Source organism: Erpetoichthys calabaricus, chromosome 4 (assembly GCF_900747795.2).
Source record: "Erpetoichthys calabaricus chromosome 4, fErpCal1.3, whole genome shotgun sequence".
NCBI lineage: Eukaryota > Metazoa > Chordata > Cladistia > Polypteriformes > Polypteridae > Erpetoichthys > Erpetoichthys calabaricus.
The window spans coordinates 50614848-50634034 of NC_041397.2; the positions used below are offsets into that span (position 1 = coordinate 50614848).

The following is a 19187-nucleotide window of genomic DNA, read 5'->3' on the forward strand; positions in this document are numbered from 1 at the left end:
TAATACGTGGCAACACATTCTGCTCCAAAATTCCCTGGTAAACCTCTGATGTCTTAAGTCCCTTAACATGCTCAAGGCTAGCAGTACCAGCAGCAGCAAAAAAAGCCCCAACTATCGTTTCAGCCAGGGCATGTGTACTTGTTTACTGTGGGTTTTTGCTATTTTTAATTTTTTTTCCATGGTTTTTATGTAATTTCTATAATGTGTGCATATCATTTAGTATTTAAATATTGTTTCTCTAATTTTATATAGGTTCATTGTGTTCCATGAGTGGAAATCCCAAGAAGCAGGTCTACCATGACGTCACATCTGAAACTTTATATTCCGGTGTGGATGAGATGGCTTCCCTCAGGTTCCACTGGAGTGTTACTTGGAGAGTAGTATTTTTTTCTTTTGATTTTTCTGGTGTATGGATATTCTTGCTTCAGTTTTTGGGATTATCGTTTCTGTTTCGTACTGGGAGTTCTTCACCTTGAATTTCCTTTTTAAGCATATCCTACTTGTCTTGGCCACTTTGTGCTTTTTCACTTTCATTCAAATAAAATCTTGACTTATAAAGATTCTTTTGGAGACTTGTATAATTGAGTCATAGGTTTTACAGGGTCCTCTCACTTGTATAGCATTTTTTGACTTTTTAAAACCAGCTCTATGTTTTGGGGATATGTAGGTCAGATTCTTTCTGTGGTAGCAGAGGACTGGCTGCTTGGGATAAAGCCACTTCTAGCAAGGTCCAAGAAAAGTCCTGACCTGCTTTGTGGATCTTTCAGAAGGCTTTAAAACATTTTTCACCATATTTTGTCTACAATTTTATAACACCAACATCATTATGGTCCCTTCTTCATATTTAGCAGTATAGTGTGTTCTATTCCTTATAATTAAGCTTAATTTTACTGCCTATAAATAAATCACTAGTCTGCATTGCCAAAGTGCTCTTTTTTATTTCATTAGTCCACTGAACATTTTCTCAGAAGGATTTGTTTTTTCTAGGTAGGCAGGGGGAAACATTATGTCTTAAATTTTTAAGTTTCTCTTTCAACAGTGGAAATTCATTGGCCCTCTCCTTCCCAGTTAAGTGTGCCGTGTATGGTTTGGGTCTAAACCATCATTTCAGCTCACTCCAGTTCAACTTTAAGCTCTTTTGATTAATTTTGTAGGGTCTTTTTGAACAATTCACACAAACTTTCAAAGACTCTATTCTATTCTAATTTCTATTCATCAATTTTCATCTTTCCAAGCAGGTTATTGGAGGTTATTGCCAGCTCCGGAGCAACAAACATAACACTGAAAACTGTGCAAACAGGAATGCTAAGGTAGCCGTGTTCCCTTTGGTCATTTTCATGCTTGGTGAGTTTTTTGGATTGTCTCAGGCAGCTCTCTTCATTCTTTAGTCCTCAGCATTGCCAATAAGGAACAGTAAATGAAAGTAAATTTAAAGGTTTATGGTCTTTACTGTCACATGTACAGAGCACAGTGAAATTTTCACTTGGATGCGCTAATTAACAACTAACCCTGGTGCTATAATCGGTGACTATTAATGCCCTAACTTGAAACACAAGAACAATATGTTGCTGCATATCAGTGTGTTACATTCAGGAGATTTTCCTTAATTCTTTTTAAAATAAACATATTTAGAACTAATTTAAAAAGAAACACTTTATTGTAGGAAAAATCTTTGCAAGGGCCGGTTCACATAATTTTGGTCATTTTTTTTTTTTTTAAAAGGCAGAGACATGCGAATGAGGCGCATTACCTGCATCGTGAGGGAGGGTCAGTTGCTGCACTACGGCCATGTGGCACAACTCCCAGAAGCTGATCCAGTTCGTAGGATCCTCATTGTTGGGGACCTGAGTGGCTGGACCAGGCCAAGGGGTTGTCCACGTAACACCTGGCTGCGGCAGAGAGGGGATCATTTCCAGAGGGTGGGACTGGACCGCGTGTCTGCCTAGGGGGTTGCCAACCGGGATAACGAGATGTTTCATCGTGTGGTGGGTGCAGCAACACACTGTACCAGTGCATGCTCCCAAACTTGACTTGACAAGTGGTTTCCAAGCTTAGTCCTGGGTAAACTTCACGGCTACAAGCCTCTACTCTAACCAGCTTCACAATCAGTGCATCATCTCATTGTCTAGATACCTGGCCTAAAAACAAAATTCATAAATATACTATGAGTGAGTCCAACTTGTCGTCCCTATCTGGAAAGGGAAGGGTGATCGCCTGGATTGCAGCAACTACAGGGGAATAACACTGCTCTCGGTGCCAGGTAAGGTCCTTGCTAGGGTCGTCCTCAATAGGATCCGTGATCACTTGCTCACCTACCAGCAACCTGAACAGTCCAGTTTTACGCCTAAGAAGTCAACCATCGACCACATCCTGATATTGAGGTTTCTCATGGAACACTAACACGAATATCGCAGAGTTTCTTTGCAGCCTTTGTCAATTTTCACAAAGCGTTCGACTCAGTTGATCGAGTTGACCTGTGGGACATCCTGAGGGTTTGCGGGATCCCCTCAAGGTTGCTGGATATCATGGCTGGCCTTTACACTGGTACTGTGAGTGCTGTGCAGAGTGGAGGCAGGACCTCTGCGTTTTTCCCAGTTGATTCTGGGGTTCGTCAGGGGTGTGTTCTTGCTCCTACTCTGTTCAATGCTTATATGGACTGGGTGTTGGGCAAGGTCGTGGGGTCCAGCGGCTGTGGGGGCATCTGTTGGTGAAGAAAGATTCACGGATCTTGACTTTGTTGATGATGCTGTGATCTTCACGGAGTCAATGGAGGCTCTGATCAGGGCGCTTGAGAGACTGAGCGAGGAGTCCGAGTGTCTGGGCTTGCGATTGTCCTGGATAAAAACCAAGATCCAGGCCTTTAATGACCTCTTGGGCACAGCCATCAGCAGTGTGTCGGTTTGCAGAGAGAGTATCGACCTTGTTGAGAGGTTTACTTACCTTGGCAGTGACATTCATGTCTCTGGTGACTCTTCCTATGAAGTCAGTAGATGGACTGGGAGAGCATGGGGGGGTCATGAGGTCACTGGAAAGGGGTGTGTGGCACTCCCGATATCTATGCAAAAGGATGAAGGTCCAAGTCTTTAGAGTCCTGGTGCTTCCTGTCTTGGTATATGGTTGCAAGACATGGACGCTATCCAGTGACCTGGATGAAGACTGGACTCTTTTGGTACTGTGTCTCTCTGGAAAATCCTTGGGTACTGTTGGTTTGACTTTGTGTCGAATGAGCGGTTGCTCATGGAATCCCAAATGAGGCACATTACCTGCATTGTGAGGGAGCGTCAGTTACGGTACTACGGCCATGTGGCGCATTTCTCAGAGGGTGATCCAGCTCATAAGATCCTCATTGTTGGGGACCCTAAGTGGCTGGACCAGGCCAAGGGGTCGCCCATGTAACATCTGGCCGCAGCAGATAGAGGGTCATTTCCAGAGGGTGGGACTGGACCGCAGTGTCTGCCTGGGAGGTTGCAAACCAGGATCCCGAGTTGTTTTGTCGTGTAGTGGGTGTGGCAACACACTGTACCAGTGCATGCTCCCCAACTTGACTTGACTTGAGTCCAATTTCACTGCAATGGATATCTACTTCTTCAAAAACAATGATTTGAATCATTCAAAAGGATGGCAATAAAAGTGCCATGGAAAATTTTCAGTTTTATACTAATTCCACATATTTCCTTTCTTAAATATTATTGTTTGATCCTTTGCTGCTTCACATTAAACAAAGGACTTTATATAGAGAAAAGCTGTTCCACTGCCCTCTTTTTTCAGGAAATATTATACGTTATATACCTTAAATGCAAAGGTACCAATAATGTTGACCACAACTGTATATTTATGTATTTTTCCTGGTTCTGCAGGACTGGCAATGCTTTACTCCTTTTGGTTTAGGAAAAAAGCCCCAACCTGTGAGGACCTTGCACTAGACCTACACAGCACACTATTTACAATGCCCTGTAAAAGAAAATTGAAGTATGTCTGTAGGAGATCAATTTTTAAAAATTCAATTAAGCATTTCAAGTACTGACAGATAAGACAGTGGTGGCAGTTTTAATGAGTAGTGTGATGTCATATTGAGTGAGTCAGTAAAAAAAAAAAAAAAACAAGTGGCAGAAATCATGTGAGAGAGAGGAGAGAAAAAAAAACAAATAAATAAAAGAAAAAGAGGTGAAACTCACAATAGAAATAGCATAAGACAATTAGACAGGCAGCCAGACACATTCAAGAAAAATTCCGGTGCTGTATATTACTCAAAATTTCTGGTAATGCCATTTTAAAATTGGAAGTCTGAAACCAATAAAAAGTTCAGTGGTGTTAATGGTGCACTGCAATTTTCACACTATAAAAGTACTAAAAACAAAAAACATGTTAAGTCTACCAATACTTCTATTAAAGGAGGCAACGTAATGTATATGCATAAATAAATAGCTCTACAGAAAAAAAGACATTGTACATGGTAATTTACCTGCCATTTTTGCCATAGTAAGTCACAAGACAGTTATTTCTCTCAATATTATGAACCGTTTCTGTCATTTCTTGTTCTTGAAAGACCGACTGCAGTTCTTTAAGGGTGGCGCTGCTGTCAGCTGCAAGAAATAAAAAGTATACCTTAAATGTCTTATTCCATACAGTCAAAGAATGCCTCTATAATCTCTCAAGGCAACTGAAGATTATGTTCTTCTTGATCTAAAATAGAAGATTTTGAAAAATCAACAGCTACAAACCTGTTGCTTAGCTAGCAAACTAATGATGCAAGGCAAATAAACCTTGAACTGAAAGTAACCATCATATAACTTCTAATCAATCATTGCAAATGTTTTCTACAAAGCTTACAAGCAATGTATAGGGACAAAAAGTAGTGCTTACTATACAAACATGTTTAAAGACCAAGAGGCAGCACAAAACATTCACTCAATATTCCTCAGTGGGGTTATTTAGCAGAACAGTTTCGAATAGAGTTGGGTCACATTCTTGGGACAAGGCAATACTGTCTACCCAATTCATTCTTTGCTGCAAAGATAATATATTTGTGCTTACATTTCCCAGTAAATTGCCTACTATACTAATGCATTTTTTTAAACAAATAAGGTTGAAAGTATATAATTATTGGACCCTTTGCCCTCAAATTAAATTTCTTTGTAGACAGTTTGCAACAATAAGATTCTTTTCCTCATGTTAGGTAAATATGTCACTCTAAACTTACACTTTTATTACAGAGTGTAGATATATGCACATGAGAGAGTGCCTTATGATAAGACTTGCATCCTGTTCATAACTAGTGTTTGCCTTGCTCTTAGTGCTGCTGGGATAGACTTGGACCCCCGCAAGGCTGGAAATGGACTAAACAATTTGGATAATGAATAAAAGGAGGATGAATCCTATCTCAGCTCTTTGGTTTCTCAATGAATTGTCCAAAAATCATACTACTACTTTATGCAAGGGAAATGGAAGCATCGGACGCATGCCTCCTCACCACACTGTATGGCTCACTGAATTACTCTACATTTGTGGATACACAATCAGATTTGAAGCACCCAGCTCTTGTCCACAAAGGGTCCTTCAATCAAATTCTAACTTATAAAAACGCTCCATCCAAAATTTACATTTTTTATACATACATACTCCATGTACTAGAAAAAAACAAACTAATTTCATGTTTCCATGCACAATGGAGATAACGTTTGCGACTGTTTGCAGTTGTGTAGCATTGGTAATCATAGATACCTAATAAATCAAAAATCCCATCTACTGATTTTGCATAAGTAACATTTCAAGAACTCCAGCTGTACATGTAGAACATTCCAAACACATGTGGTTTATTTAATGGTATCTGAATAAAACTACATCCAGAAAAAGCTCTTATGAATGAAAATGGAACACACTCAAACCAGAGTTAGCGTTTGAAACAGACATGCCCCATATCCATTAGTCCGAAGTTTAGCCTAGGAAGAGTTTATTCATTGGCTAACATGGTGCTTCACATGACAATCACTGAGAGATGAGTAAATATTACAAAGATACTCATTTTTCTGTAAAAGAATCAGGAAGAGAATATACCTTGTCAGTCAGTCAGCTTCCAACCCACTATATCCTAACACAGGGTCACAGAGGTCTGCTGGAGCCAATCCCAGCCAACACAGGGCGCAAGGCAGGAACAAATCCCAGGCAGGGCGCCAGCCCACCGCAGGAATATACCTTGTGCATATCCAAAATTCTTCAATAATCAGAAGTTTAAAATTTACCCATGAAGTTAGTAGGCCGCTGCTAAATAATCCCAAACTACTGTATCTTATGGTTATGAATATAAATGTAATCATGGGAAATGGGTCTACAATTCAGATGCTCAGTCACACTTAAGAATGTTCCATTTTCACTCAAGAGCATTTTCCAGAATGGTTTAACAACAATATTTTATTAAAAATACAGGCGTTTGGGATGTGGTAAGCATACAGCTTGATGACTTGACATGGATTAGGCAACAAGACTGAAATTAGACTTTGATGGGGCTTGTTACTGTCAAGTGTTTGTCACCACTGATGCTTGTTATATCATAAACGTTGTTCTCTCTGTTCTGCACGAAAACACAGATTCAACTTTTTTTCTTGGAAACCACTACAAAACTCTTTTTTGTATGGCGTATGCCTTTAAAACCTAACTATTGTCAATTTCTTGGTACTCCAATACTGATGGCACACATCAATCACATCCTCATGGGCAGACACTGGAGGGCTCCTATAGTACTGAAGGGTCTACAGAAGTGCCCAGTTTGTTAATTCTACTGAGGATTGTATTGGTGTTACCAGTGTTCCCAGAAGGAAGTGGTTCATCTTGCAGGGCACCCCAGATATCATTGAAAGGAAATCACAGTGCATGGCTCAATGGCTACCCAGGTCTGTACCGGGAACTCAGAAGGTCAGCAGTGAGGGCTCTGAGGGCAGATAAGGAGGCGTTTGTTGGAGGAATCTGTGAGCAAGTGACACACCATCTATGGTCTAGTGACCCATGTCCTGCTTACACAACATTACACACATCCAAATATTTTCCTCGGAGTCATGATCAGGGCAGCTGATGGAAAAAAAGCACCTTACAGAAGAAACTGCAGTTGTAACTGTTTAGGCTTCTACTTTGAGCAGCTGTTTAAAGCTGATCGTCCGGCAAGGATTTGGACATCTCTGGGTCCACAGTTCTTGAGGCTGATCCTCCAATTAGCTGTAAACCACCCAATCTTACTGAGATTGCACAGGTGGTGAACCAAGTAAGGGTTGGGAAGGCTGCAGTGATCTGTGGTATCTGGGGTGAATTTCTCAAGGCTGGTGGTAAGGCTGTCCTCCCAGCATTGCAAGCAATCTTTGCTTCCATTTGAGAGATGGGCATCATCCCAAATGACTGGAAAACAGGACTTATCGCCCCCATCTGGAAAGGGAAGGGTTATCACCTGGATTGTGGCAACTACAGGGGGATAATATGGCTCTTAGTGCCCAGTAAGATCCTTAACAGGGTCACTCTCAATAGGATCCGTAATCACTTGCTCACCTACCAGTGACTGGAGCAGTCTGGTTTTATGCTTAAGAAGTCTGCCATCGACCACAACCTGGCACTCACCGTTCTCATCAAGCGCAAACGCGTATATTGGCAGAGATTTTTTGCAACCTTTGCCAATTTTCATAGAGTGTTCAACTCAGGTGATTAAGCTGTGATCCCCGAAAAGTTACTGGATATCATGGGTGGCCTTTACACTGGTACGGGGAGTGGTGTGCAGAATGAAATAATGCACCGCATTTTCCCCTCAGTTGATTCTGAGGTTTGTCAGTGTTGTGTTCTTGATCCTTTCTTTGTTCAATGCTTGCATGGACAATGTGTTGGGTAGGGTCACGGGGTCCAGTGGCTGTGGGGCATCTGTTGATGAAGAAAGATTCATTGATCTTAATAATAAATAATAATAATACTACATTACATTTATATAGCGTTCTTTTTCAGTACTCAAAGCGCTATCCACACAGGGAGGAACCGGGAAGCAAACTCACAATCTTCCACAGTCTCCTTACTGCAAAGCAGCAACACTACCACTGTGCCACCTGAGAGGACATAAACTTGTCAATGATGCTATGATCTTCACGGAGTCAATAGAGGCTCTGATCAGGGCTCTCAAGAAAGGGAAGGGTGATAGCCCGGATTGCAGCAATTACTGGGGGATAACACTGCTCTCAGTGCAGGATGAGGTCCTTGCTAGCGTCAACCTTTATAGGATCTGTGATGACTTGCTCACCTACCAGCGACTGGAGTAGTCTGGTTTTAAGCCTAAGAAATCTACTATCGACCGCATCCTGGCACTAAGGGTTCTCATGAAGCGAAAAAGCAAATAAATATCGGCAAAGTTTCTTTACAGCTTTTGTCTAATTTTTGTAAAGTGTTTAGCTCAAGTTGATTGAGCTGCCCTGTGGGAACATCCTGAGACTTTGCAAGATCTTTTTAAAGTTACTGGATATCATGGACAGCCTGTATAATGGTACTGTGAGTGCTGTGCAGAGTGAATGCAGAACCTCTGCGTTTTTCCCTAATTTGTTCTGGGGCTTGTCAGGGGTACATTCTTGCTCCTTCTCTGTTCAGTGCTTACATGGACTGGGTGTTGGGCAGGGTCGTGGGGTCCAGCGGCTGTGGGGCATCTGTTGGTGAAGAGAGATTCACTGATCTTGACTTTACTGAGGATGCTGTAATGTTTGCGGAGTCAATGGAAGCTCTGATCAGTTCTCTTGAGAGACAGAGTGAGGAGTCCAAGTGTCTGGGCTTGCGAGTGTCCTGAATAAAAACGAAGATCCAGGCCTTTAATTACTTCTTGGTCACAGCCAACAGTAGTGTAACTGTCGGGAAAGAGAATGTCAACCTCATTCAGAGGTTTAGTAACCTCGGCAGTGACATTCATGTCTCTGGTGACTGTTCCTATGAAGTGAGTAGATGGATTGGGAGAGCATGTGGGGCACAAGGTAGCTGGAAAGGGGTATGTGGCACTCCCAATATACAAAAGGATGAAGGTCCAAGTCTTTAGTGTCCTGGTACTTCCCGTTTTGCTACATGGTTGCGAGACATGGACACTATCCAGTGACCGGAGATGAAGACTGGACTCCATCAGTACTGTGTCTCTTCAGAGAGTCCTTGGATACCGCTGGCTTGACTTTGTGTCAAACAAGCAGTTGCTCACAAAGTCCTGAATGAGGTAAATTAACTGCATTGTGAGGGAGCATCAGTTACAGCACTATAGCCATGACTCCCCGAGGGCGATCTGGCAAAGAGGTTTCTCATTGTTGAGGACATGAGCGAGACGCCCAATAACACTTGGCTGTGGCCATTTCTGGGGGGTGGGACTGGACATCTGCCTGGGGGGTTGCCAACTGGGATCCCAAGCAGTTTCGTTGTGTGGTGGGTGTGGCATTGAGCTGTACCAGTGAATGTTCCCAAACCTGACCTGACCAGTTACTGGCAAAGTGAAAGGCTTTGCAGAGCATCCTGCTATCTATTTCCTGCACTATATAATTCAATTCATCTGACTTTTTTGTGCACAAAATATTCTGGCAAGATGAAAGAAACAATGGAAACACTAACTAAAATTATCAATGACATCCATTCCACTTGAAGCTTGTTTCATTAGCTTTTTAAAAATGTTGCTGAATGACAGCAGAGTGGAATACTTGGACCCCCTTCAACATAATGATGTACTGTACAATGGCTGAGCAAGGGGCAAGCGTTGGAGCAATTCTTCTCACTGCAAAATGAGGTAATGGAATTTCTTTTAAACCAGAAGTCTGCCAAAGCAGAAGAGTTTTCTTCTTTCACGCATGATGTAGAGTTCATGGCCCACATCGCTTCTCTGTATAACTAGACACTTAAAGAAGCCCAATTTGCAACTTCAAGAACGTGGCACAAATGTTAGGGAGCTGTTTGAAAAAGCAATGGCATTTTTCAGAACATTGGACTTATTTGTGATCGATTTGAAGAGGGGAAAAAAAAAAAAAAAAAAAAAAAAGTTACCTTTCCCCACTGTGTAACTTTGCAAGCTCTGTGAATCAGACTACATGTAAGAATTTAAAAACAAGCTTTGAAAATTTCAAAATACAGAGTGAATTGCTTTTATTTGTCAGCAGTGAGTGGCACGTGTTCATCTATACTCCGCAATAAAATCTTGGCTTCTGCTGAAGTGTTGTTCCAGCTGGAGAGGATTTAGTTACAGAGTAACAATGAGGTCAAAGCTTAATTCAATGAGGAGGAGCTGTGCACATTTCAATGCAGTTCTTCACAGCAGGGTGCAAATTGCAACAGACTTGCAACATACATTTTGATCATGTGTGGATCAACCTACACCTTTGAGTCAGGATTTAACACAATGAATCTCATTAAGAACCAGAGAAGCAACATACTCAGTGACGAGCATCGGATTATGCAGCTCGCCTTGGCCTACCACAAGCCTGTCTTCAGTGAATGTACCATGGACAGTGTCACCGCTCCCACTAACAAGGTCCTGTGTGTGCGCGTGTGTATTACTTGTCTACATACATTTAGCTTAGTTTTTGTGAATATGCAGTGGTGTTTGTTTATAATATAGAGAGATTAATGTGAAAGATAGATCATTCATTGCTATAGCTGCTTCAGCCGATTTACAACTAACATATGGAGTACTGGCCCATGGCCCACCAGTATTCTCTAGAAACTGCCCTTAGGCCCAACTGTTTGAGTACCACTGATGCAGACAATGACAAAAATGTAAATCAAACAATTTCATATAGTTGCATTGTACTAGTGCTAACCGGTGCAGCCCAAGTTAATTAAATCAATGGATATATAAACAAAATGCACTTTCCCAGGTATTCACTGAGATCTGAAGGGAAACCTTAAGAGTCTCTTGTGGCACAGTGGCAACAATTTGCTGGGGGTAACATTGACAACTCAAGTGTACACAGTGATTTGTCTGGAAGAGGTACTCAACTAGTGCTTCAAAGCTCCTTCTAACCAGATCCCAGTGGACCCAAGACAGGGGCGAGTTAGGGCAAGAGGTCCAATGGTGGATGGAGGCAAGGCCAGAGGACTCTTGAGTTTGCACTGTACTGTATGTAATAAGCAGCCAGGAATTTCATGTGAAGGTACAGTAGGCCCAGACCTGCAGACATTGCATTTATTTTAGTAGTTTCTCTGATCCTTTACCATCCCTTTGTGTGCTTGCTTACAATTAAAAAAAAAAAAAAAAAAATCCCTTTTCTGCGGTGGGTTGGCACCCTGCCCGGAATTGGTTCCTGCCTTGTGCCCTGTGTTGGCTGGGATTGGCTCCAGCAGACCCCCCGTGACCCTGTGTTCGGATTCAGCGGGGTTAGATAATGGATGGATCGAAAACATCCCTTTTGTACTACTGTAGCCTCTTTGCAGTTACGCAGTGTTCGAGAACCCCTCAAGTCATACCAATATGAAACACACTGTATAAAACAATGAATCATCTGGATGGCTGCCCGTTTTAACAGAATACATTTCTTAAGGCGTGTTATTTTGTTCCTACCTAAGGATGCAAGCAGTTTACATTATAATAGGCCACCTGCACTAAACATAATTACTAGTTTGTACAAGGCAATGAGCTGTCAATCAAAGAACACCATGTAGTACTGAAAATAAATAAATAAATAAATGAAATTTTAGCAAAACTACTGGCATTTTGGTACAAAGGTTCCCCTAAGCCTGTTACTATCATTAAACTTGAAATGCATTTCTTTTTTGTTTTTGTTATTTGCTTAAACATCAAGCTATAGTTATCTAGCTTTAAAATATGTTTAATAGGTAAACATCCGGAGAAAGATTTATATATATATATATAAAAAAAAAAAGGGGAAATGTAGAAAGGGGCATTGTACTTTATAACAAAAAAGGCAACTTTGAATGAGAATGGCTCTGTTTTTTGTTGCTAAGAGCATTATTTGAATACATAAACAATTCCAGATTCAATCTGCCATGGCAGTAGCTTGTTTTCTTCCCTTAAGAGGAAATCCACAGTCAAAACAGTATACAAATCATTCCACTGAGAGAACTGGAAAGAAAATAAAAAGGATGAAATAGATTTCTGACAAACAAAATGAATACTACTATTTACTGGGAGGTAGAAATATCAAATGTAATTTTCTCTTTAATGTTTTGTACAATCTTTTGTTTTCTTCTGTGTAATGTTAAATATTGTGCCAGGCATTAAAAAAAAAAAAAAACACCTTGTAACCAGGCAGGGGTGTCCTCTTATTTGCCAACGCCTGTGAACCTATTGCTATCTACTGTACTTGTGCAAACAACAAGATTTAGAGAATTGTAATGAAAAGAAGGAAAAAAAGAAACTCCCTATGCAGATGATATGGTGCATTACGTTACTGTTTCGTTTGTACAAAATTAATTACAAGAGATCAACAAGATTTCTAGGTTCAAGACTAGTTTGAATAATGGACACATTATTTCTTTGGAAACAGCCTTGAAAAATCAGCATTTAAGTTTACTCTCTCAAAATAGTTCACATATTTAGAAATGATAATTACAAAAGGATTTAACTTCAGAAGGAAGTTGTTAATCAAGACCTCATCATCTGGTCCTTTATTCATGTTATACATTATTAAAATTCATACCTTCCCAAAATTATTTTATTGTGTGTGTGTGTGTTAGGATTGTGTATACCAGTAGTAAAAAAGTTGAAATGGAACGGTGACAACAGCTCAGTACTTTTGGTATTCCATTTCCTTCCATGCGCTGGACAAATCAAAAAGGGAACTGCACAGTATTTGCATGGCAAGGCAGGAAGGCACACAAGTTACAGGCAAAGGTTTTTTTTAAATGGTGGCCCTGTTATTGCTAGCTGCCCCAAACGCCATCCACACTGCCTCTTTATTTTTGTCTCTGCTCTCAAATCAAGAATTTGTTCTTTTTGAGTCTGAATGGATTCCAGAATTGTGGTAACTACTTGGTGCCTTGTAACCATGAATGCTGCCATGTCTCTTACTTCAAGGTGGACAGTTCTTCATACTTTAAGTGTTATGAACAGCCGAAAAAGCAGGCATTAAACAACAACCACCCTTTGAATTTCTTGGGTCTTGTGCTGAACCTTCACTCTTGAACAACCCTCACCCAATACCCTGCTGCCTTTTATATTACAGTAGATAGAAGCAATAGGCAGAATTGCCAAGTAAATAGTGTTAAGTTCTGGTAATTTTGTCTGCTAGTCTGGCATCAGTCTGTTCAATTGTTTAACTTGCTCTCAGCCAGCAGGCTGCACTTGGTCTAAATTGGTTAAAGGGTGTAGGATTGAATAGGGAACAGACAAAGACTGGTTTTGTTTTTTTTATTAAAATACTTATACAGGCTTGCTTAGTAATGGAGAGGGAATCCTCGGTAATTTTTTCTGTAGAAGTTTCCCTGGGCATTAGTTACCATTACATAGCTACTATACAGCATGCACCTAAAGATAATTTTACAACCTTCAAAGTAGTTTAAAGCAGATTTTAAAATCCTCCTTCTCAAATACAAAAATGAAAATGGAAATTTCTTACCTAACACGTTGTAGATCTATAGTACTTCTACTGTAGGGCATGGATGTTGAACTCCAGGCCTGGAGAGCTGCAGTGGCTGCAGGTTTTCATTCTAACCATTTTCCTAATCAGCGACCAGTTTTCACTGCTAATTAACTCCTTTTCCCTTCATTTTAATAGCCTTGGTTTTTAAAGATTCAGTCCTCTGAATTGATTCTTTTCATCATTAAATGGTAGCCAAACAGAAATGAGACATGAAATGAGCTGACAGATGACCAGGTAAATTGGGGCTTCACACTCCAACCAGGTTCTTAATGAGAAGCCAATTCTTGCTGTTAAACCCATTATTTAACTCCACAGCTTGTTGCTGCTCTCATTCTGCTACAGCAGACATTTCCAAAACTGTTTTTTATTTTTTTTTTTTTTTTAAGAACACCGTCAAAATGTTTTGGTGACCTCGGAGATCAACCTTACTGAGACCTTCACCTTTCTTTATTTTCAGATATGGTATGATGGACACAGGTGAGCTGGTCATGTGGCGGCTCGTTGTGTGTCTCACTATTGTTTGCCTGCTAATTAAGGAAAAAAAAACGACTAAGGGGTCCGAGTCAAGTTCATTAAAACTAAGGCAAAAGAAGTTAATTAGCAGCCAAAACTAGTCACTAATTAAGAAGATGGTTAGAATGAAAACCTGCAGACTCTACGGCCATCCAGGACCGGAGTTCGACACCCCTGCTTTAGGGCCTACATTGTAAATTTCAAGATGTAGGTCTTCATAAATTTCTGAACATAAAACTAGTAGCAGTGTTGAGCTTTTATCTATAGGCTAGTGCTGGGCGGTATACCGGTTCATACCGAAAACCGTTTATTTTTTTTTATGATATGGATTTTTCTTATACCGCAACACCATTTTAAATTGCCTAAACGATGTTCGGAACGTGGCACAGCGGGAAACTGTTCAAGTGGGGACCTTTTTCACTGCTACACCGCTAAACACAGATTTGTTGCACTAGGGCTCTTTTTCACTGCTACACCACCAAATACTGTAGGTAGCGGTAGCATAGGTATTGCGCGGTGAAAATGGACAGAGAACATTCCGAAACTGAAGCCGACGATAAAGTTGAACATGATGAACAGAAGAACTTTTGCCGAAAAAAAAAGAGTCGCGTCCGTCACCTGGAGATACTTTAGTTTTAAAAGGTCAGATGTGTAAATACTGTTTCTATACTACTGGATAATAAAACAAGTACAACTTGGCTTGCAGTATTTGGTTTCAATACAGTGTAATGTACCTGGGTACTGTGTAATAGTGTGACGACATGTTGACTTTATTCTTGTAATTTTGTCATTAAAGTAGAACATCGTAAACTAAACTTCATCGTAAAATGAATATTTAATTTACTAGATTTTCTCAAACCCCGTCATAAGTTATATAGCACATTAAATGCTTTGTGTTAAGTGATTCTTAAACGGACTTCTTCTTGCACTAAGAGGCGGCACCGGCAGCGATCGTCACACAGAATACATTCACTTCATGATCTTCCTGCTCTCTGAACATTAGAATGCTAAGATAAATACTTAATATAATTTTCATGGTGAAATGCATTAAAGCATGCATTAATCATATGGGGGCACGGCGGCGTGCCTGCCTTGCATTTGCATGTTTTTCTGGTGGGTTTACTCGGCATGCTTCAGTTTCCTTTCAAAGTCATGTAGGATGTGGGGTTTTGTTGTGCTATATTGACCCTGCTAGTGTACGTTTTGCTTGTATTCATCCTGCGATGTGCTGGCAACTCGTTCAGAGATGGGCGCAACTCTGAATGGATGGCATAATTAAACATGTATAACGAAGATATTTTTAAAGTTCTGAACACTCCGTGGGCTAAGTTTATAACTAGTTTTAATTTCACAAAGACATTTATCGTGTGGTGATTGGTTATGTGGTGAAAGAAAAAGGAAGGATAGGAACTGGGGTTTTGGTATGTCAGATAGAGACAGCATGCATGCAATTCAGATAGCCCGCTCAGAAGAACATGCATTGAATTCTGTGTTCGTGTCTCCGACCAGCAGATCGCAAACCCAACATTTACACAATATTTAAGTTAAACCTGTGCGATCGCTATTCATACATCCAGTTTTTTGGAGCCTCATCACACCTGCCATAAAGTTCTCTACACTGAACATACACCTGGGGACCCCTTACTGTGAGGGAGCAGCACTACCGCCTCACGACCGTGCATGTGTAATACCTGCTTTAATGCATTTCATCATGAAAATGATAAAGTATTTATCTTAGCATTCTAAAATTTTCAGAAAGCAGGAATATCATGAAGTGAATGGATTCTGTATGGTGATCGCTGTCTTCTCTTAGAGCGGAGGGAGTCAGTTTAAGAAGCGTATTGATTAACCACTGGGTCGGGGAACGTAACACAAAGCATTTAATGTGCTGCATTAATTTATGACGGGGTAAATTAAGTAATTGATTAAACATTGATTTTAGGAAGAAGTTTAGTTTATGACATTCTACTTTAATTATGAAGTAAACTATGAGAATAAAGTGGAAATGTTGACTTTAATCTCGACATATAGTTTGTTTTTTTTCTTTCCAGTATAGCTTAGCTTGAAGCAAGGTCCATATTAATGCAGTTTGCCTAAATGATGGTTCAGTTGGTAAAACAAGTGCAACTTGGTGATGACATCTTTATTTTATTTTAATTTGGTGAATACTGTGTAATGCACCTGGGCTTGAAGTCTTGAAGTAATAGTGCAACTATCAGTAATAATACTATTATTTATTTTATGTTATTATTTATTAGTTTAAATATTATGCAGTTTAATGATGATAAAGTTGTTTAAAAAAGTCACTTTAACGTGTCAGTGGACAGAGATTGTTAACATTAACAGAAAGTGTAGTTGGTTTATAAAAAATATTTACTATTTATTCCTTTTCTAAGACATATTCGGTGCAATACAATTTTTGACAAGAACTTCTGGATATTTTACTAAGTCTAAATGCCTCTTTGTATGGCTGAAAATATGTTGTCAAAATTATAGTTTGTTTTTGCAAAATTTGTTCAATAAAAAGGTTCTATATTTTGACTGCATCTGTCATGCAATGTGATACCTTCTCCATTAGTGCCACCCCCTTGAAAACTATCACTTTATGGGGCAATGCAAAACTGTATTAATACTTGTGTGCACATTAAAAAATTTTTTTGTACAATGTACAATACTCTTGACAGTGGAATAGGTTATTCTTAGCCAGTAATTGCAGTGGAAAATGTGGTTTTAACATCCACTCATGCATGGGGAAATAAAATACCGTCGAATACCGTGAAACCGGGATAATTTAGAAAAATACCGTGATATAGAATTTTGGTCATACCGCCCATCCCTACTATAGGCTGTCCATACTTGCCAGTATTATAGAAGTCCCATTAGTCCTAGCATTTAAACTAAAAACAAACGTGAGACAGAGGTCTATGGGAGTCACATGCTTCAATGATGCCATTTTGCATTTAGGCAAATGATGCTACAATTTATTTGCAAATCTGACATGTGCAACAGGAGACAAAATGCAAGAAACTAAAACATCAGAAGTTTAGATTTATAACGTATTTGGTGATCTGGATTAAACAGAACAACAATAAAAAACACACATTCTATATTTTATGAATTTGTGCTGTTTTATTGAATGACTAGGAGTTTGTTTTCCCCTTGGGATTAATAAAGTATCTATCTATCTTGTTTCAAGATTCTTTAGTACAAGTATGAAATTACTTCTTGTGTTACAACTGTTTATTATTATTTTTGTCACAGTTGTGGGTTGTTGGTGGCACCTTTTCCAGCATAAAACCTTGGACCGTCTGTGGATATTACGTTCTCTACTGAACATGGACTGAACTGAAGACAAATTCACTTCATCATCACTGCTCGTATCACTATCAAGAGTGTGCAACATCTGGGCTGCTGAAAAATGTTTCGTATGAGACGCCATTATGAGGCTAGGAGAAGACGTGTCTGTACTGTTGCCTGGGTAACACTCTGGCCTTTAGTTTAAGCAAGACAGACCTATATCGTTTCCTGAGCAATGCTCGGCACCAACGCTGTTTTGACTTTATAGCCCGAGTAATCCTCGGGTCTAACGCTTACTCGAGACGCATCTATACAGTTGCCAGAGTGACGCTTGGGACTAACACTTTTAGAACTGTTTTTTATTGCAATTTCCTGATGGTGGGATGATGTCCTGGGGGGATCTCCTCCCAGACATGGATCAGGGCATCAGTTAGCTGTGGAAAGTCTGTGGTGCTGGATGGCGACATCAGATGCACAATACCCCAGAGGTTCACAATAGGATTCAGGTCTGGAAATGTCAATGGCATCAATATCTTCGTCATCCTGGAACTACCTACATACTCCGGCCACATGAAGTCAGGCATTGTCTTGTACCAGGAGGCACTCAGGGCCCACTGCACCAATGTAAGATCTAACACTGGCTCTTGAGGATTTCATCCCGGTACCCAACAGCATACCATGTACATTGCCTAACATGTTGAGGTCTGTGCGAGCCTCCAGGAATATGCTTCTCCAGACAATCACTGACCCACTGCCAAACATGTCATTCTTGTTGATGTTGCAGGCTGCACAACATTCACCACAGCATTTCCAAACACTTTCACATCTGCCATGTGTGCTCAGTGTGAACCTGCTCTCATATGTGAAGAGAATGGGTGCAATGACAAAGCTGCCAATTGTGGTATATTCTTTGGTGAATGCCAATCGAGCTGCACAATGATGGGCTGTGAGCACAGGTTCCAGTGGAGGATGATGGGGCCTTTATGTCACCCTCATGGAGTAATTTCTGACAGTTTGGTCAGAAACATGCACACCAGAAGCCATGGAGGTCATTTTGTAGGACTGTGGCAGTGCTCCTCCTGTTCTTCCTCGCAAAAATGAACAGATACCAATTCTGCCGCTTTGCTGATGCTGTTCTACAGCCCTGTCCAGCTCTACTCATGTAGCAGCCCATCTCCTGGTATCTCCTCCATGCTCTTGAGATTGTGCTGGGAGATACAGCAAACCTTCATGTGATGGCACGTATGAATGTGCCATCCTGGAGGAGCTAGACTACCTGCGTAACCTGAATCGGCTACAGGTACTGCCTCGTGCTACCAGTAGTGACAAGGACACTAGGAAAATGCAAAACTAGAGAAGAATTAGTCTGGAAGCATAAAGAGAGGGCAATTTTCTACGGCCTCCCTTTCTGGGGGTTGTCTTGCTGTTGCCTCTCCAGTGTACCTGTTGCAACTTTCATGTGCACCAAAGCAGGTGAAGTTGATTCACAATTGCATATGATTCATAACTGGACAAATTGACTTCGTGTTAGAATGTGATGAGTAAGTGTTCCCTGAATATTTGTACGTTCACACAACGAGCTACCATACGTTTGCCTGAGACAGGTTCCAACTTGTCTTGCTCAATTTATGCCACAGCTGCACTCGACTACACATCCATCTAGAACAAGATACGACCTGTCCTGGCCCAGTTAGCAGACACCTCTGCAAATTACAAATATAGTAAAATTGCTAGGGGAGTCTAGCAATTTGTCCAGAAATCACACACAGCTAGTATATTATAATACATAATAAAATGCTGTTC

The 19187-nt window shown here is 40.5% G+C and overlaps 1 protein-coding gene across 2 annotated transcripts in view; it reads right to left on the reverse strand.

The window, feature by feature from the left end:
• The window catches only part of sms (spermine synthase), an 844074-nt gene that overhangs the window by 784814 nt on the left and 40073 nt on the right, over positions 1-19187 (reverse strand). For both annotated transcript variants that reach the window (XR_007934830.1, XM_051926930.1), the window contains exon 2: positions 4463-4583. Coding sequence is in view for 1 of the 2 variants with exons in the window: in XM_051926930.1 (XP_051782890.1) it covers positions 4463-4583 (121 nt within the window). In the remaining variant the exon portion in view is untranslated. The remainder of the gene's footprint in view (positions 1-4462; positions 4584-19187) is intronic.